At 51.3% G+C, this 20,569-nt stretch overlaps 1 protein-coding gene across 1 annotated transcript in view; it reads right to left on the bottom strand.

The window, feature by feature from the left end:
• LOC311180166 (uncharacterized protein C3orf20) overlaps nt 1–19,150 on the bottom strand; it is a gene marked incomplete at both ends in the record, with an annotated part of 34,809 nt that extends 15,659 nt beyond the window's left edge. Inside the window, 8 exons of the mRNA XM_084247827.1 lie at nt 2,750–2,881; nt 5,772–5,892; nt 6,561–6,713; nt 9,530–9,820; nt 10,766–10,898; nt 14,390–14,509; nt 17,853–17,990; nt 18,667–19,150. Of these exons, the coding sequence (XP_084103953.1) occupies nt 2,750–2,881; nt 5,772–5,892; nt 6,561–6,713; nt 9,530–9,820; nt 10,766–10,898; nt 14,390–14,509; nt 17,853–17,990; nt 18,667–19,150 (1,572 nt within the window). The remainder of the gene's footprint in view (nt 1–2,749; nt 2,882–5,771; nt 5,893–6,560; nt 6,714–9,529; nt 9,821–10,765; nt 10,899–14,389; nt 14,510–17,852; nt 17,991–18,666) is intronic.
• Between the last annotated feature and the right edge of the window lie 1,419 nt (nt 19,151–20,569).

Raw genomic sequence — 20,569 nt, 5'->3', positions numbered from 1 at the left:
TACCTGCAGATTTTTGAGACCACCCTGACCCCGAGCGAGCGCGCATACAGGATGAAGCTGAAGGATCACAAAGTCACACGTCATCACAGGGATGGGGAAACTGGCCCCAGGCCCCTTGGCCTCTCCCAGCCAAGGTTTACTGCCAGCCCCACATTCAGTGAGTCTTCCCAGGTCCTTGCAGTCCTTGCAGCTCTACAGAGCTGATGTTCTGAGTCTTGGAATTGTACATAAAAATATTCTAAGGTGTTTACTTAAGCTGGCAGTTAAGGTCAACATTTGGAAATCCTGTTACTGACAATCTGCCATTTCTCCACTTGCTGCTGTCTATCTAGTCAGAAAGTCACAGTATCTGCTACCTCTCTGAGTCCTCAAACGGTGGTTAAGTCCACTGTTCTCGACAAGCCCCTCGACAAGCCCCTCGGGGGTCAGGAAGTGTGTCCCCTTCATCCCCTCGTCTCCCTCCACAGTGATGAGTTGGGCCACAGGCTGCCCAGCGAGTGGGAGAAAGGAGCTGCAGGCCCTGCTACTTCCTCACCAACAGGCCTGTCACTGGAGGCAGTCCTTGTGCGGGGTCCTGCGCAACAGACAGTAATAGGAGTCGTGCAATGGCTTGTACAAAGGGAGTGCTAGAAGGGAGCTGAGTCCCAGCTGGAAGGCCTGTTACAGGGCAGGGAGAGGGGCAGCCCAAGCATATCACTGAAGAACCATTATTGCCTTTAGAAATGCTAGTGAAACAGCAGAGACCACAAAAAGAAAGAAAAGGAAAAAGGTCCAAAGTCCTAGCAACAAGAACCTCTGAATTTTACAAGAGCCTGCCAAGTGGCCTCAGACGCCATCTTTGATCTGGCCACATGGTCCAACGTACTGCCTAATCTTTTGCGTAAAACTGTGGCACAGAACAATTTCCACAAATTAAAATTTCTTAGCAAGTCACTACAAACAAATTACACACAAACACAAAGAATCTTCACAAAGCCCAAGCCAGTTTTTCAACAGCAAATCAACATATGAGACAAACACACTGGAGAAACAAAAAATCACATTTGCACTTATGGCAGTCAGTGCCATAGGGAAGCCCAATTTCCCCATGGGGCTGACTAACCACAGATGGCTCTGTCCTAAATCACGTTGGGCGCCAAATCTGTTACAGGGCAGGGAGAGGGGCAGCCCAAACCCCGCAAACCTGCCTATTCTATATAGGGTTCTGCCATCCGCCGCATCAACACAAAACATATGAGACTTTAATGGGAAGGAACTTTAATGAAACTAGGAAACAATACAGGAAAGGCAAAGAATCTAGTTTCTAAATGAAGCACCCAAAGTTACCCGTCCCCTCGTGGGTAAACGTCCATCCAAATGGGATTGGCCCAGAGCAAGGCCCCAAAGCCTGCCACAAGTCTAAAGCATCCTCCAGTGGGGACCCACAGAAAAGGGTCAGAAACAACCAGACAAGCCTGGAAGGAAAAGAGCAAAATCAACATCAAGATAAAAGCTGCCATGGTCACCTCCCCACGGGTCTCACCCACATCTATGTCACCCAGTCCATGACCAAAAGACAAGCGCAGTTTCTTCACGTGTCTCTAGGCTCCATGCGCCTCCTCCAGGTCTCCTTCTGGCTCTCCATCCTGCTTCCTTCCTCAGTCTCCTCTGCAGCTTCTTCTCTCCCTGCTCAGCTCCACCCTCCCTTGGGTGGGGCAGGAAACCTGAAACCTCCCCCTTTCCTGGGGACCACCCTGTTACAGGCCGAGTGGAGGGGGAGGTGGACTCTACCTGGGGTGGGTGAGGAGGCAGCCACACACTGTGGCCGCTGTTCTGTCCAGCACCATCTGTCCCACTCCTGGAAACAGCATTATGATTTCAGTTTAAGACAACACTACTGCCTCATCCTTCGGCCAGGAGGTACACTCGACCACATCCCTCGGTTGCCAGGATGGACGTGACGCTCAAGCCTGACCGGTAAGAGCAACACACACTCCTGGCCACTGGGAACATTCAGGCAATAGGCACTTAGTATAGCCAATGATGTTGGTGTCACTTTTAGTGGAGTGTGCCCTCTTTCCCTGGGGGAGACCAACTCTGGTAGACTAATTAATAACCTGAAGATACACCCGATCATTTTTTCACACTAAGGAAAGCCAACAAAGAGGAAAGCAGAGCCAAGAATTGAGATGATCTGTTGGATCATTTGAGGACCTGGATCCAAGCATGCCTGAAGCTGCATATTGATAACCTTTTCAATTTACTGAATTGAGGGCCTCCCCTGGTGGCGCAGGCAGTTGAGCGCCGTGCTGTGAAGCTGTCTGCAGCCTCTGCAGCGCTGGTTCGATCCTGGCCTGCCGGCAAGGGTCCCACATGGCGAGCAGACCTCTCCTGTCTCGCTCACTGCTCCCCTTAGCAGTGTATTTCGTCAGTCTGCCCATTCTGTTCCCCACTCTGTCTCTGGTGAATCCTCTCACCCTCCTGCGAATCTGGCCTGCACCCCGGTTCTTGTATAAATAAACAAATCTTTTTTAAAAATTTACTGAGTCAATATAGTCTCTTTTGAAGCTTAGACTGGTTTGTATTCGATTCTGTTAGAACAGAAAGACTCATAACTGATAGAAATATTTAACATTGAAGGTAATACTAAGGTCAGGTAGCAAATGATGACTATAAGCCCACTAGGCAGAGAAGGCACTGAGATGTGCAGAGGCAACCCAAGTAGAGATGCCACAGGGGCAGGCTAGGTTCCTCATCTGCTTTGCCTTACCCGTTTATCATGTGTTATCCCATGGGGACAGCTGGTGGCTGAGACAGTGAGTTTTACTGTCTCCTGCAGGGAGGTGAAGGTCACCACAATGGAATCCTGCCCCAGCACTGTCAGTTTCATTTGCTCATTTACCTGCAGGAGAAAACAACAGCACTCTATTGCCTGTTTCTCTTGTCCCACCAACCCCTACCTGACTGACCACAAAATACAAAACTCTTCTTGACTTGGAGCTGAGGAAGCACAAGGTCTTTCTGGTTCTAATGTTGGCCTTTAGCTTTCAAGGAGAAGACAAGAGAGCTGCAATCTCTCGGGGGTTAGCAGAAAAACTAAATGATGCCTTCTTACCCCCGTCCCTTCCCTTCCCATCCCGAGTTTGGGACCAACTATGAAGGAGACCGGGAGACCAGCAGCAAGTCAGCTTTGGTCTCGCAGAACTGGATGGGATGTCGTGCAGGTCAGAATCCGGCAGAATTAAGGTCTGAATCAGGCAGACCATGTGCCTGGCACCAGGTCTGGCTCTATTCTGTGCAGAGCTGCCTTGGGAAGAGGAGCGCCCCCTTCTGCACCCCCTTCTGTGGTGTGTGGGCAGATGCAAACAGGAACACAGTATGGGATGCACTGTACATGCTCAGGGCCCCCACTCCATACAGTCATCAAAATATGCTGCTGCTCTCCCCTTGAGGAGGAGCGATCCTCCTCCTCAAGAGTGGGGTTTCCTATGGAGCAGTCCCAGAAGAGGCAGCGGGAGGGTGGGTTGCCTTTAGAGCCACTCACACCTTTCTGAGATGTGTGTGATCTGGGGGTGAGTCCCAGCTCTGCCCCCTCCCTGTTAGCCAGCCATTGAACCTCTCTGAAGTGCAAGTTCTTCAGTACGCAGTAGGCGAGAAGCTAGTATTGGACTCAAATGAGGTCAGGACAATGGAAGTGGCTTCATAGGCCATGGAAGCCCATCCAATAAAAGCAGGGCCCTGGATGTCCATGTGAGCAGGGTTACTTATCAGGGGGCCCTCCCCTAGGTTCCAGAGTCTGGGGCTCTGCCCTGCTGCCGGGCCATGCTTCCTCCAGTCACGCAGGCCCTGGCCTGCTCTACCTCAGGACTCCTCTGGGCCAAGATCACACTGCATGGCGCAGCTTCCCTTTCCTCCTACCCATCCATTTGTGGCCCGGCGGTCTACACTGAATACCCTCCCGGCCGGGCCTTTCCTCCTGCTCTACAGTCTGATGCTGGTCCCCTGCTAGCAGCACATCTGATCCGAGTGTCTTCCTGTCAAGTCTTTTGCTGTCTTCAAATTTTGTAGATCACTCTCACTTACAGAAACCTCTCCTGTTTTCCTTCTAGAAAACAGAGTATGGAGCACTGCACTTGGACAGAATTCAAATGTCAGTGTTGCCTCCCCCTCTATCATTCCCTGTAGTTCTTACAAAAGCAGTGTGAGGCAGGAGGACCAAACTGGCGATCCATCTTGTTTAGATGAGACAACTGCGACTCAGAGAAGCTGAGTGGTTTTCACAAAGCTGCACAACCAGATTCTGGCAAAGCTGGTGCCTGCATGTGGTTCTTCAGACTCTCACTGCAGTTATCTGTCCACTTGGTCTCACTGACATAACATGGTACCCGTCTGCAACCCACTTGTAGTCTCCTGGCACGCATGCCGTCCGCACAGCTACAGAGAGCTTAAGATAAAAACTCGATACCCCCCCAAAGTGGGGAACATGGACTTGGCCAGGCATCATATTTGTGAAAACTACCAAATCCAGAACTCACAACGGCCCAAGTGAATCAGAATTTCCTGGGGCTGTGCCTGGGCATCTGTTTCTGCAAGCTCCACAGGTGATGCTGACAAGCAGCCCGCGCGGAGAGCCTCCTCCCTGAATGAGCGGTGGCCAAATGCCTGACCGGGGCCGTGGGTGCTCTGAGAAGAGAGGCGGGTATGGGCTGGGGGCTCTGCACCAGCCGTAGCAGAGAGGACACTTGGGTGGATAGGAGAAGAGGGGCAGGCTTCAAGCTGGGAAAGCCAGGCTGTGCCATGGAGGCTGAACGGGAAAGGCACAGAGTGGGAAGCAGCGGTGGGAGGCGGGGGTGGGCACTGGAGCCCCACGTGTGTGCCAAGAGGCCTCCATCCATCACTCTTACCGTGGGACTCCTCATCTCACGCCACCTCAACTGGACTTTAGTGTCTGTGTGCTTTCCCTGAACCTCTACCTGGCGACGCTGCCCCTCACTCAGCTCTGCTCTGCATTCTTACTTCCCTAACCCCGAGTTCCTCCAGAGGTCGTTCATCCTCCCCCCCCCCCCCCCCCCCCGCCCAGATCAGTGACCCTCAACCAGGGCAGATTTGCCTCCAGGGGCATTTGGCTATGTCTGGAGACATCTTGGGTGTCACACTTGGGAGGGCATCTAGGGGGTGCTGTCAAGTGTCCTCCCATGCCAGAGGTGAGTAGTGCCAAGGGAAATCCTGCTTTAAAGTGACCGGCACATCTAATCCTTTATTAGTAAATTAATCACGTTATTATTTAAGATTAGTAGGTCAACATTGTTATTTAATAATTTGTTGGTGAATGGTTGACTGAACCAACAAACGAAGGGAGAAAGAGTCAAGGATGAAAGAGTCAAGGAGAAAGAGTCCTTGACTCCCACCCAGCCTTTGATCTTACCGATCGCAAAGTCATAAATAGAGAAACCAGGAAGATGAACATAGAATCGCTAACTTTTCCAATTGCCAGGAGTAGCCATTACAAATAAAACTGTCAAGTAGTTTACCAGCTACTTCCTAAAATAAAGGACATTTTCACTATAAAATGTAACACCGTCAGTAATAAAGATAAAGGGACGGCTGTGCCCGAGAGGGCCGCACAGCAGCCAGCTGGTGCTGTCGGCCGGTGACAGCCGCTCAGCCAGCCTGGGAGCTTCTGACAGAGACACCAGGTTCCTTGAAGGCAGGGCTCCTGTCTTTTAGGGAACCCTCCGGTTCTTGGTGTGGGGCAGCTGGGGAAGGCTGCCGGCGGCGCTGCCGGCCCTTACCTTATACTCCAGGGAGAGCAGCGTCTCTGTCTTGGAGGCCCAGCTCCACTTGTGGACTACGAAGCCCTTGTGGTCGCTGGTGGTCCCTCCTTCCTCATCCAATATCAACACATACGGGCAGCTGGGAGAGACACGGCAGTGAAGGGCTGCCACGAGCCCCTGCGGGAAGCCCCCATCCCTACCGGCCACAGGCAGGCACTGTTCCGGCCAGAGGAACGAGGGGTTCCTGCAGGTACCCTACTTGCTCCACATAATATGGTCTAAGGTCCCTTCACCTGTTGATGCTACTAGGGGGAGTTTGCTAGGAAAGGCAGGTCAGAGGAAGATGACGAAGCTCAGGGGAGCTCCCCCAAGAGGGGGAGAAATGGAATATGTGCCCTGTTGCCCAGGAGCCCGAGGCACAGGGGGCACTGGAGCACACAGAGAGTCATTGCTCCTGCATGCGGCTCCCGTGGAAGGCCAGGCAAAATCAGCGCTCGGCTGGCAAGTTTAGACGATCCCAGAGTGTGTCCACACCCTCTCCTCCACGCTCCAAGCTCCTCCGTGAATCTAGGCAACAACCAAGGTCTGAGTGCTCAGTGGTGCAAGTGGAATAGGACTGAGGGTCTGGCCCTCCTGTCGGCTGCTATGTGGATCCAGTGCGGGCGAGACCTCAAAGAACCTCCTTCCCTGCAAGCCTTAATTGGCCCTGCCTCTTGACGCTGCCTCGACCCTCCTTTTTCCAGGGACTCTGACTTGCCACCCACCAGTACCCCTCTTCGTCATCCTGGGTTCCCCCAACCCACTCACCGTGCCTTTAGGTTATAGTGAACGCAGCCCTGGCCTTCCGCGTTCAGTAGGGCCAGGAAGGAGAAACTGGGTGTGTCATTGAAGAGGAAGGTGACAGTTCTTCCTCTGCAGCACGTAGGGATCTGGCACGCAGCGAGGTTTCCAGAGGGATAACTAGCAGAAATGGTCAAGTAGAACTAACAAAAAACTCTCCCGGCTTTGCTCTCGGGTGCCCATGGAAATAGAGTCCACGTACCAAAGTGCATCATCCCCCACCTTCGAAGACCCTCAAGTATTTTGGGTAGATAACTGAATGACGGTGGGACCTCTGTGCCCTGGGTAACTTCCCACATCTGTTTTCTTTCCTCACAGCCACTCTGGGGCAGGTAGGCTTATCTCCATCTTACCTATGACGAGGCTTCCCCTGAAGCCAAGGGCTTTCCTAGGAGGCAGAGCTTTTGGTGCTAAAACCAGGAAAGTCCGAGGCTAACCAGGATAAGCGGGTCATCCTACACAAGGAACCCCAGCCACAAAGGAATGACCCACCTCGCATCACACTGCAGGAAGCGCCAGAGCCAGAATCCTGACCTCTGAGGTCAGTGGTATTTCTAATACTGCCAGGCACCTCCTGCCTCACCGAGTAGTTCTGAGAGCCCAACAAACCCCGAAAGGAGCAGCGCAGGACACGGGCCCGGGAACAAGGTGTTTACGCTGTGTATCTTCATGTGGAAAGACGTTGAGGGAAGTCTGATGGACACTCAGTGGGTGAGGAAAAAGAGGCAGTGGACGCCGACAACCAGATGAACGCTGGAGGATTCTGAGGGCTGATGCTGACAAGTGCAAACCAATCAGGTCTTGGAACTTCTTCTCACCCCAGGAGCAGATGTGTCACTTTTGCCTGAGAGCGCCACCCAGCAAGCTCCATGAAGACAGAATCAGCTGCTGGGCTGGGCTTCTGCGGGGAGCCTGAAGAAAGCATTCTCTCTACTCAAGAGGGATAACAGCTGTGCGAGTTTGGACATGTGAACGGGAAATCTCTTTCTAGATCACCAGCAATGGAAGACCTCACCTTATGACAGAAAAAGGTGAAGCTCAGAGAGAAGACGTGACTGATGCAGGATCACCAAGAAGCGAGACCCCCAAAGAGGAGGCTCATTCAAGGCCAGGGCGTGATCTCTGTTGGGAGATCTAGGTTTGGGTGGGTCCCCAGACGCTGGTCCCTCTGACAGCAAGCTCATTCACAGACACAGCCTCACGAGGAGCTTGGGGAGATGATCCTATTCAAGGCCTCCAAGAGTCAGGAAAGGGAGTGGGGGAGTCCCAGGACACTGAGCAAGTAGCAGCTGCCCTGGAAGGAGTTAGCTGTGTTCAGTACCTCAGGGCCCTTTGGACACAGAGCTGAGCAGAGTGTGATGAATGGATTCATTTACGGCCAGAGAAACAGTAGGACTTCTTTGACAGGGCGCTTAAATTCTGAATTCTCAGTTTGGTAGAGAGGAGGCCAACGGAAGCGAGAAGGGCTGTTGTGGGCAGGCCTGGCTGAGTGCACCCCCCTCAGGCCCCAGATAGCTCAGAGAGCCATTCTCTCCTCCAATGCCAGGGGACCCTGTGCCCAGTGGTTCTATTATTCAAATGAGGCCCCCCTCAGTCACCCCTTTCCTGCTCTCTGCTGGAAGTAATAATCCTGAAAGACACAAAAACTGATGCTAGAGAGAGGGCCACCTAGTGAAGGTGAGGAGGCAGCCCTGGACCCAGGCCTGGCTCTCCCACCAGATTTCTCTCCTACCCATTCCTACAATGAGGGGAAGGATGAGCAACTTAGTCTCTCCTCTTTGACAGCTCATCCACCTCAGACTACAGAACCTGCTATAAGGACTTTGCCCTCTCTGGCTTCTGAGCCTGGCTGCCAGATAGGTGGTGCATCCGGGACCTGGTGTAGCTCTGTGGAGAGCAGTCTGGGGAGGGGGCGACAGGACCCTGCAAGGAATACAGGGGTCCAAGGTGACTTCCTGATTCACTGCTTCTCACCCTAGGATTGTCCAAAGGGCGCTCTTTGACCATCGCCACCCACACGCCGACTCCTTTCTCATTTCAGACGAAAACAATCCAGTTACAGCTGCTCCTCTAAGGCATGGGTGGCGCCCTCATTTCAATCCATTAACGCATCACACGGAACGCTTGATAAGCACTGAAGAAAACGTCAATGAAGAAAATAATCTTACTCCCTTCACTCTAAGGTATGCAGCGTCTCCAGCTTCACCCTCCAACAAGGATTTGCCTTTTAGAAATCTAGAATTCGGAACTCCAGGCCCACAGACAGGCTTTGGAGGTCAGCAAGCTCCTGAAATTGCAGGTAACATTTCAGGCTTCACATATATGAGTGTGTATTTCTGGGGAAAGGGTCTATAGCTTTCCCCAGATTCGCAAAGAAAAAAAACATGACCAAAAATATGAGCACACCCCAAGGTAGGACCCAGCTGCCCATATGTTCATGAACACAGACAGAGCTCAGCTGCAGAGTAAGCAAGGTGTATGTTGGGTGGGCCTCTCAGGATCAGATGCCAAACACAGGACCTTTGGGACAAAGTAGGTATGAACCACAGGGCTTAGCCATTGAGCCAGTGGCAGAAAGATGAAAATTCCATCCCCAAGGATTCAGGGCATCCTGCCTCTTTCTCTCACCTACAGAAGAATTTTCTGTGTCTCTCCCTCTGCTGGGTCCCCGGCCTGCACTGGCAAGCCGCCCACAGACCACCGGGCATGGTATATTCATTCTCTCAGCTCTGTACTGAATTTGAGGGCTGGACCTTGGTACTCCTTCCTCTGACCTTCCTGAGTCTCACAAGGGCAAACTCTTAATACCCTGAGGCCCTGTCACCAGGTTCCATTGATTGATTGAAATGTCAAAGTGAACACTCAGACTCATGCCCTCCCGGAAGTCTGTGGGGCTGAGCTGCAGGGAGAAAGGGCAGCAGCCAGTGAAAGGATACTAAACAAAGGAGGAGCCGTCATAGAAGGTATAATGCAACTTGCTGGCCTTCTTGGGTATCCTCACGTCCTGAGAATACCGATTGAAGTGAGCGTGGTGGGTGGAGGCGACAGGGTGCTGGAGGGCAGGAGCAGAAGCCTGAGCACCTGAAGTGTGGTGGTGATGGGAGTTTGGGGCTTGAGTGTCCCCTTTAGGGGCTGGCCCTGGATGAAAGGGCATTTTTGTCCTGTAGTTGCGTATGAATGTGGGGTAGAAGATATTCCTTCCTTTCCAGGAGACCCTTTCAGCTTCTCTGCAGGGAAGGAGACCAACATATCACCTTGACACGTACCTCTCACCAAGCTCTAAGGCTTCTCCCAGCTCCCTTCTGATTTCCTTATCCCAAAAGCACCTGCCCCCACCTCATTTCCCCTAAACCTAAAAATGTAGCCCTGATTTCTGCCTTTAGTGCTAGGGAGCTAAGCCAGCCAGGAACAGAATGGGGGCTGTGTGCAGAATGGTGGGCCGCAGTGGCAGGAGGTTCTGCTCAGCACCCAGTGCTGAGGTGACAGGGACTTCCTCCCAGAGTGTAGGAGTAAGCAGCAACCTGGGTGGATGCCCCCACCCACGCCCTGCACGTCTTAAAGGCCTGAGAGATATCAACGGCTTAGACATGACCGGGTTTTCAATCCTTTATGGCCCATGGTCCAGCCCTTAGGAAAATGTAGATTATGTTACTAGGACTTGCGGGAGCCATCAAATTTTAAAAATCATTAATTACCCGTGTCAATGATTTTGCTTTGAGAAGTGTTTCATTTTTGTGGGAGAACATCTGACAAATTAAGAAACAAACATTCAGGGCACAAAGACTGTGAACTATGAGCAGCCTCACGAAGGGGGCTCACTGGTGGGTAGGCAGAGGGCACTGGCCCGGGGTCAGGCCCACCAAGACGTAGGACCTCATTTATGCCTTACCCACCCACTGGGGCTGCCTCAGTGTCCTCATCAGCAACACGGGCATATATCCCATCTTCCTCATACGGTCAATTGAGGACTGAAAGGATTGTGAGTGGGCAAGGACTGGGACCCGGCGTGCCTATGAGGGACACCCATTGTCCGCCACTAGCCCTGGAGTCACTGAGGGGCCCATACTTCCCAGCATGACTCAGTCACTCCTGGGATTGCCCCTCCATGTGCCACAGTGACCAGTAGCAGTGCCTTCCCCTCCTGCCCTTCCCCCGGCCACTGAGGCACTCACATGTGGCGACACATCTGCTGCAGCTTCTCCCGGGCCTCAGGGCAGGGGTCGCTGATCTCCACGATGTCAGAGGCAGAGGCTGCTCCCCAGTGGATGGGTGATGTGGGAAAATCTTCGAAATTTTTTGATTTGCCTGTAGTTGGATATGAAGAGGTAACGGAGGGCTTTAGAAAATGGTTTCGGGGCCTCCCTGGTGGTGCAAGGGGTTGACATGGCGCCGCAGACCTCTCCTGTCTCCCCGCTGCTCCCCTCAGCAGTGTATTTCAGTTAATCTGCCTGTTCTGTTCCCTACTCTGTCTCTGGTGAATCCTCTCACCGTCTCCCCCTCCCCACCTCTGACCTGTACTCTAGTTCTTGTATGCATAAATAAACAAATCTTTTAAAAAAAAGGGAAATGGTTTCTTTTTTTTAAGATTTATTTATTTATTTATACAAGCACTGGGTACAGTCAGAAGCACGGGAAGGCGAGAGAATTCACCAGAGCCAGAGCAGGGAACAGAACAGGCAGACTGAGAAAATACACTGCTGAGGGGAGCAGCAGGCAGCAGGAGAGGTCTGCGCGCCATGTGGGACCCTCGCCGGCAGCCGGGGATGGAACCAGTGCTGCAGAGGCTGCGGGCAGCTTTGCAACCCAGCGCTCAACTGCTGCACCACAAGGGGAGGCCCGGAAAATGGTTTCTTAACCCAGGTTAAGAAAGAGCAGGGAGAGCTAGGAAGCAGCACCCCCGATTAATTGGGGGAATCATTTCTGCTTCCTGGGGAGACAGGAATTCCTGGCAGGTCACTTATACAAAACAGAGATGTCACTCTGTGGTTCTCCCAGCGTGTGTCAGGAGCAGAGTTGTGCAGTGATGAAAGTGGCTGTGTCTCCCCAAGGTGAGGCCTGGTCCTCAGTGAGGGGAGTCCAGCTGTGGCTGCCGTGAACACTAAATGAATCCCCGACACCTGTGATGAAAGACCAGAAGCCTTGGCTCTGTCCCAGGGGACTACACGGCCTCCCACAGAGGGCAGTGGGGACTGACTGAGACTTGGACCGCAGCAGGTTTTTAATTTATTTTTTAATTATTGCAGCAAGAAACACCTAACAAAAAATTACCATCTGAACCAAGTGTACAGTTCAGTGTATTAAATACACTCACGTTGTTGTGCTGTCATCACCACCACCTATTCATAGAGTGTCTTCCATCTTATAGAACTAAAGTTTTATCCCCACTAAACAGCAACTCCCCAACTCCTCCCCTTCCCAGTCCCTGGCAGCCCCCGCTTTGCTTTCTCTCTGATTTTGACAATGATTTTCAGTAACTCGTACAAGTGCAATCACACAGTGTTTGTCTTTTTGTGACAGGCTTTTCACTCAGCATAATGCCATTAAGATTCTTCCATGCTGTAGAACACTGCAGAAGTTCCTCCTTTTCAAGGGTGAATAACATTCCATTGCAGAGACCATATGGCAAGTATGCGATGGATGAGAATATGGTGACGTGAGAGTGTGGAGGTCATTCTCTAGGGCTGACCTTCCAAAGGCTTCTATTTAGGTGCGACCTGTTTTTGCTACCTGAGCCTCTGCTGCTCACCAGCTGGGGCCATGTGCTCTCCCTTGATATACGTAAGCGCAACTTCACTCTGCTTGCATATATCAAGAATGGAAGCTGGCTTCAGGCCAGGCACCACTCAGGCACCACTCCAAATGAACCCTGGGGGACTCAGAACGGAATATTCCTTGCTGTCAACCAAGCTATGGGGTCTTTGCCCACAGTTTGAGTGATTCCTGATCCCTTCCCCACTCATCCTGCTATCAGAGACAAGAGACTTGACCCTGAGGCCCTGCCAGCCAGCCACCTGGGACATCTGCTGGGCTGAGCATCCATGTCTGGCCTGCCCCTGGTTGCCCCTGGTTGCGAAGGTAACAACCTCTTGCTCCAACCAGGAGCCACTACAGAACTACTCTCAGTCTCCTCCTATATTTGGATTGCTTTCTGGAGATGGCTGGTGTCTCCACAGGGATCAGCCCCTGGGTCCTGTCTGCTCCAAGTCTACCCAGCCCTAGGCTGGCAGAGGTGGCCAGCTGGTGGTACATGGGCATGGAACAGAGAGCAGAGGTTCCAGACTCTAAGAACAAGAAAGGCTCTACAATATAATGTCCAGGCTGGGCACTTTTTGGCTTTGACAGTGGATGTATCTGATAGGTATGCCAGGACATAAGCATAAACCAGGGCATTCCTGAGCAAGACAGGATACCTGGTTACTTATAATCCTTTAGAGAAGTTTAGACACCCACCCTAGCATGCCTCTGTGAAAATAACTTCTACACACCAAAGAAATGCAGCGTCCTTGAACAGCTATGCCAGTGAGGACGTGCAACACCAGGACGAGCAGCTACCTGGAGGGGAAGCCGAAGAAATGGCTGCACAGGTGACCCACAGACATACTGAGCATCCTGACTCCAGGCATCACCCTCAAGGTTGGGGGGCATAAAATAAGCAAGACGTTACTGGGGGTCTGAGGAGACTGTTTCCTTGTCAGTGATTATGTCCATTAAGGCCAGTGAGGAGGGGATATGCGAAAACCAGGAGCACATAAAGTGGAGTGCCAGAGATGAGCATGTGGATTAGTAAACTGTGGTGAGGGGATACACATGAACAGTGGTAAAGGAACTGGGGGAATACCAGGTAGTGGGGGGCAGCTGAACCCACACTGTGCAGGGAAAACCAAGAGAGTTAGCTCTGTTAAGATGTTCTTTGTATTAAGAGTCCACAAGTGCACTCCTGGCATCTAGAACAGGGACTGGCAACAGCAGTTGCTCACTAACTACAAGTGTGTAAGGATTGGCTTGACGAGGAGGGTGAGGACTGGAAGAAAGCAAGTCCTCATAGCTGGCCAAGGGCAGGGTCAGGAATAAAAGTAAGCATCTCCACTCTAACCTAACCTCCAGTGTCTGAAGGGTTCACGGGACAGTGACTGAGCATTCCCATCTGACGCCAATCCTCGCATCACCCCTCTGGGGTAGCCCTCCCCGTCTACTCTGCTCCACCCCTCTCACGACAGCCCCGGGGCTCCTGGACATTCCATGGGGCCTTGTTCTGCTTCCTCCAGCCCCAGCTCATCTCTGCCCCAAGATGCCGGCTCCCTGGCCACTGCTAGGTTGTTTTATCTCATAAGCTCCCTGTTTCCTCCCCCAGCTTTTCCTTCTATGGTAGAAAACAAAAATAACTTCCATGTCTTTGTTTTCTGCCCTCATGAACTAGACGCAGGAAACATGGTTACATCTGATAGCCAGGCTCCCCTGCTCAGGTGCTGGTTCCCCCACTTGCTGTGCATTGGGGAAGCACAGCTCTCTCCGGGCAGAGTGTGTGAGGAGGAGGAGGTGGGTATGCTAGGGACTAGGGACGTCGTCTCAGGTGAAGGGCACGACGTCAGCAGGACGGGAAGGCATGGGAACATTTACACAATGAGGCCACACTGAGCAGTGGCCGCAGCAACCGCTAACAGCTGCTGGGTCTCCAGTCAGGGCAGTCGCAGAGCTCTCCTATCAAAACCCCAAATCAAACCATCCCATCAAGCTACACAGGGAATCTTCTAGCCCCACTCCCACCACCAAGATGCCATGCTAGGAACCATGGTTACCTGATTTCTTTTTCATATCCTTTGTAGTTGAGAGGGAAAAGCTCAGGCAGCTAGTCGCGGACTCGTAGATAAGCTGGTAAGGTGAGTTCACCCCCATGGCCGACATGTTCATGAGAGACTCTGGAAAGGAAGAGAGAGGGCTGCTGCTTTTGATTTTTAAATTAAAAAATTTTTTAACCAAAAATGTTAGTGTGGACTATTTGTTCTAGAAGTACACCATTATTCTAAAGTGTCCTGCTGTTCAAAACAACCAGATCCCTGGGGAAAAGACTTTTTATGCATGGGTATATGCAAAGTAATTAAGGGAAATCTTTAGGGCTCCTTTCCATAGCTCGTCTGCCTCTGATATCTCTCAAGAGTGAAATGACACCGAACAGAGTTGCAAGTAAGTACAAAAGGCAGATCTTAGGGCAGATACAGACAGAACTGCTGCACTAGGTCGAGAGAATGAACCGTGGGACAGTTAGAAAGAAATTTAGAGCCTTCTGCTTCCCCTTATCCAGGCCACAGAAATCAGCTCTTCAGTCTCATGCAAAATCACACTGTCTTGTGCAAAATCATTTGATATCTGACCACTTAAGAATTAAAATTTAGTCTCTCCAACTGCTGGGAAATTGTGATCATTTTCATTAAATCATTTGTTTATTCTTCCCCCCAAACAGGGTCATTTCACTGGGTAGGCATGCAAACATTGCTAGGAAATCATCACAGTCCAAGATGATGGAAAATGGTAAACCTGACCTCATAAGTAGACAAAAACTAGAACAGAAACTAGTCATCCTGGATGATGCAAACACACACATACTCACCTTCACTCGTGATTCAAATGTTGAAATTAGAACAACTTTTCAGTGTCTCAAACTCAGCAGAAATGAGAAAAACTAACAATAACCAATGCTGGCAAAGATGGATAAAACCAGTCAACCCTGCTGATGTAGAGAAAAGCCTAGAGAGAAAGCACTATTTAGCAAAAGCTACAAAATATTAAGATCCTCCACCCCAACAATCCCTATCTTGGGAAATTAATCTTAATGACCAATATAACAGAAATAAGGCATGATAAGCATAAAGTTGCAAAAGACAATGCACATTCTACCAAATAACAGAAACTGAAGCGTTCAGTTAATTACGGAATGTGGACATTAGGAGTCTGCACCCCCTTAAGATGATAGTTACTAAAAGTATAAAGCCATGTTGGAGAACATTTGTCAAGTGAACTGAGAAACAGAAAAATTGCAGTAATTTTCATATAAATAAATATCTACATGTGTGTTTGTGTGTGCATATACATACAGAGGATGTGTATATATTAAGTGAGAGAGAGGGAGAGAGAGAGAAAAAAACCACAAAACCACAAAGGAAACTGCAAAAGTGAAAAGGGTCCCTTACGTAAAGATGGCAAGGTCACTTGTTTCCTCTGGCATGTTTGATGGAATGATATTGCCAGTAACGAAGAGTCAAGGCTATACCCTGGTGCTCTGTGCTCTGGGCCAGGACCAGCAGGCACCGGCAGGCAGCTGTCTAGTGGTGATGGAGACACCACCTTAGCAAGGGTTTGTGTGGGTCACCGCGGTAAGGGAGGACACTCCAGACTCCGTCACAGCTGTGGCCCGCCTTGCCCAGAAAGGCAAAGTGTGTGCAAAATCGTCCACAGAGTTTGAATCTTCTTTTTAATGGCCTTGGGACGTGATCTAAATTCAAGTCTTTCTAGGATGGATGGTTTTCCAAAAGAAATGCTGGCACCTTCATTTATATTTTGTCACTTAGAATTTTTTTTTCCTCTCAAACCCTATCCTTGTTTAAAAAAATGAGCGTCTAAGACAGGAATGCCAGTGAGGGCAAGACCTCCCCAGAATGCCAGGCATAGTAGGCTTCCTGGGGCACTGCTGCTGCCTCACAGGACCCCGAAATCATGGAAAGGCTCCCCGCAGTTCAGATCAGCTCTCTGCAAAGTCTCCTCCACTAGATGAGCGCGACCGCGGTGGACCGGTGGCAGATGGGCCACGGCGGGGTCACCAGACAGCCCGCGATCCCGGCCAGCGCCACCTGATGCGCCTGCTGGGGGCTGCTGCATGCCAGCCGCCCAGCGGTTCCTTTCCAAGGTGAGGAGACTGTGCAAAGCAGAGGAGAGCTGGCCCACCCGCGGAGCTGCTCCCGGGACTCTCCCACCATACGACATACCTCCAAGCAGCTGTGCCCCAGATGTGGGGATCCCCACGCCCTACGCAGCAGGCAGGGCGCGGGCCCATCGCGCAGGTAAGGGTGCAAGGACAGTCGGGGCCCCTAGGTGAACGTGGATGGCCGAGCCTGCTGCTCTGAGCCGCTGCACAGACTCCTCCTTAGAGCAGAGACTCCCTTTCCATGGTAAACAGTGTCAGGGAGTTGGAAGTGTTTGGTTGGAATTTTAGCTTAGAAAAGGAGACAAAACTTATCAAAATAACCGTAATCTTCTATTTAGCAAATCTTGTATCTGTGGCTATTATAAGCACGGTAATTCGCATAAGAAATAAAAACCATCTTGCCGACTTTTCTCCAGGTGGTGTGATCTCCTTTCTCCTGAATGGTGGGACAAGGAGCAATAAAACGTAGGTTTGGGTTTTTTGGTTTTTTTTTTTTTTTTCATGTTTGCCTTTTGCAAAGATATCCAAGGGCTTTATTGATTTTTTATATTTAACCCTTCAATACCCGCATCGCCCTTCCTCCACCGAGTCCTGTAGCTGCGACCCTTTCCCTCCCTCAGCCGCTGACAGGCTCCACTCTACCACCTCGGTCATCAGTGGCCTCGCTCAGGAACCCACCTGGCCTCCGACATCTCCTGCACTCCCCAGATGCCCTCCCTCCCACCCTGCATCTCTCCTCCACACGTGGACTTCGCAGGGCTCCCGAAACCGCGTAGTATTACTTCGCATGTTTCCAGCTTTAAACGGTATTATCCCCAGGGCATCCCTCCACCACCAACTTCCTTCCCTTCTCTCTCTTTCCTTTTTGCTTCACAATATTAAGGGTTCTGCCTCCAATTCCAGTGTTGAGGTTGCAGTCCCCCACGCCACCCCTAAACAGTCTCTGATAACAGCGCGTGTCCTACAGTTCAGCTCGGGGCTTGACACCAGCGGCCTGGAGACAGTGTCCCCTCCCACAGGGGACGGTGCAGTCCTCAGGCCGCCCCTCCCTTCACATGGGTTCGGTGCGTATGAACCCACGCTGGCCGTGGCCAGGTCAGCACCACAGCTCAGAGTAAACACTGTCGTTACTGGGGGCGGAGCTGTAAGGTAGAGACACCTCCCGCCTTGCAAATGCCACCAAAAAATGGCTCTTTGCGGGAAGCCCGCCGATGTACACACCTGTGGGGCCTGGGCGCCTGTTCCTCCACATCATCTGTTGAAACCGGGGACTTGCCCTTTCCACCACGGTCTTGGTGGCGTGAGCTGAACTTACAGCTGAGGGCTGAGGCTTGGGGACCCACCTTTCCACAGCTTTGCAACATCATAGCCATCTTTCCCGGATGCATTGATCAGGTAGTCGAATGCCATCTCCTTGGCATTGAGGTGGAGAAGTTGGCTGGCCTCCACGAAGCGCCGTGTGATGTCCACGGGGTTGGCACCTATGAAAACAATCATCTAACGCGATTCGTTGGCCCCCAGCGTGGGGCCAACTGCCTAAGAGAAGGCCCTCTGCTCCGGCCTGGGAGGTGGGTGTCGAGTGGAGATCTGCTCGCAGCCGTGAGGGGCTCCTGATAAAAGGATCTCACACTCCCAAGACCTGGCAGGTGGCACTTTGCTCTCTCACCCCCTTCCTTGCTCTCTTCTTACCCACAGGGCTGGTGCTGATGCTGTTGGGTTTTTTTTTTTAATTCAGCCTCTCGAGTGTTTGATTACTGACTGGTTTCTAGATCCTGACCTTGAACTTGGGATGACACCCTTCCTGTGGACAGACCCCGATTCTCACAACTCCCCCTGGTTCTGGCTCTACCAGACACTGTCTTGCTACCCGCCAATCAGCCCACTCCCCTGGCACCGCACATCCCCTCCTCCTGAGGGCTGCTTCTCCCACCTCAGCATCATTTCCACAAACTGCACCCCCATGGTGCCTCGGACCTCGCACCCCTCTCCACAGCCCACTTTCCCATCTAGTTTCAACAAAGTTGAGGGACTGGGAGGAAAAAAATGGAGAACAGAGGAGTGAAAGGAGGATTCTGGGATGGGGGAGGGTGTCAGTATGCTGGTGCCTGTGGTGCACCCTTCCCAGCCTGATGGAGAGGCACCGGCCAGCAAGCTCACCAGATACAGACTCCAGCATGGCCTTCATCTTCAGAGCGAGGAGCTCCGTCAGCAGGTGGATGGACTGCTGCTGGAACCTGCGCAAGGTCTCCTGGCCAGGGCACACCTGGCGGCTGGGGGGGGCAGCGGAGAACTTGGTTGGCGGAGTGGATGGCACGGGCGGCGGGGGCGCTGCTGGCACCACCGTTGGCGCTGTCAGGGGTGGCTTCTTCTGGACGGGGGCCTGGACGGGGGTGGGCTCTGCAAGCACCATGGGTGGGGCCCCAAAGCTGATCTCCAGGCCAGTGATGTTGGACGCCGTGGGCACCATGGGGTCCATGATGAGCTCCTCCCAAGTGAACTCAAAGATGTTTCGAATGCCCTTTGGTACCGAAATGCCTGCATTCCGGCAAACCATGAGCAGCTTCGAGATGTGGGCCAGCAGCTTGGGGGCCATGGCTGTGTACTGGTGGTACAGTTCGCGGTTGCTCTTGACGTCCGTCATGCTGTGGGGACATGCATACTGCTAGGTGATGCTGTCCATCTTGGACAACAGGCACCTTCAGCCGTTAAGAGTCAGAGCACCCTGAGAGGCGAGTGAGAGTGAAAGTTCTTCACTGTGGTGAAGTCTGGAGGCAGAAATGCTGAAATGACCCTTCAGGTCATTGAGTCGGCAGGTCCTACCTGACAAAGAAAAATGAATCAGTCACCTGCAGCAGGGTGCACCTGCAGCAGAGCCAAGGAATGCCCCCTCCTCCCTTTCTTTCCCAGGCGTGCCATCGGACAGTCCCACACTAGTGGGTCCAGCTTATAGAGGCCCTTGGCAGGACCAGACTCTAGAAATGGTTCCAGGGACAGTCACATAAACCTGAGAGCCCATGGACAGGCCCTGGCAGGTGGAGGAGTGAAAGGATGGGGAAGGGTGAGGCCCAGCATGCCGTCTTGTAATTAGAGATCCAAGGGTGGAGAATCTGCTTGTGGTTTACCTACAAAACCTTCAAACACAAAGAGATGTACAACTGGCTCTCCCCGGAGAAGGTGATGTGGGAGATCCTGGCTGCAGTGTAAGGATGGGCATGGAGCTGCTCAGTGCGTACCTCCAAGGAAGACAGGAGAGGAGGAGGATGTGGGAAAGGACGCTGATTGGTTTACATTCATCGAACCAACCCTGCATCCCTGGAATGAATCCTGCTTGCTCATGACGAATGATTCCCTTAATATATTGCTGGATTCAAAATGCCAAGATTCTGTCGAGGATTTCTGCATGGATGTTCATCAGAGGTATTGGTGTATAGTTTTTTCTGTGTGCTGTCCTTGTTTGGGGGTCAGGGTAATGTTGGCCTCATAAAATATGCTTGGGAGCTTTCTCCCAGCTTCACTTTTTTTTTTTTTTTTAAAGAAGTTTGAGAAGGATGGGTCTTAGATCGTCCAACATTTGATAGCATTCACTAGTGAAACCACTTGATACTGGGCTTTTGTTCTTATGGAGATTTTTGTTTACTCTTGATTTCTGTGCATGTGATTAGTCTGTTCCAACTGTCTATTTCACCCTGGTTCAGTCTTGTAAGGCTGCATGACCTAAAAATTAGTCCTTCTAGGTTGTAGTTTCTTTGCATATAAATGTGCATAGTATTCTCTTACGATCCTTTCTATTTCTGCATTATGTTTCACTTCTTTCATTTCTTAACCTGTTTTGGTTTTCTCTTCTTAGTAAACCTAGCTAAGGGTTTTATAAAATTTTTGTTGATTCTTTCCAAAAATAAGCTCTTGGTTTAATTGATCTTTCATATCATTTTTTGTTTCTATTTCGTTTATTTATATTCTTAATTTATACCAAAAATAGACCACTGGTCAAGAGAGGAACTATGAAGAACAATTTGATGAACACAAAAACAGTCAAAAGAATAAAGACAAATATATTTCT

Source organism: Talpa europaea, assembly GCF_964194135.1.
Source record: "Talpa europaea genome assembly, chromosome: 11".
Classification (NCBI taxonomy): Eukaryota; Metazoa; Chordata; class Mammalia; order Eulipotyphla; family Talpidae; genus Talpa; species Talpa europaea.
This window is presented reverse-complemented; position numbering and strand designations above follow the sequence as displayed.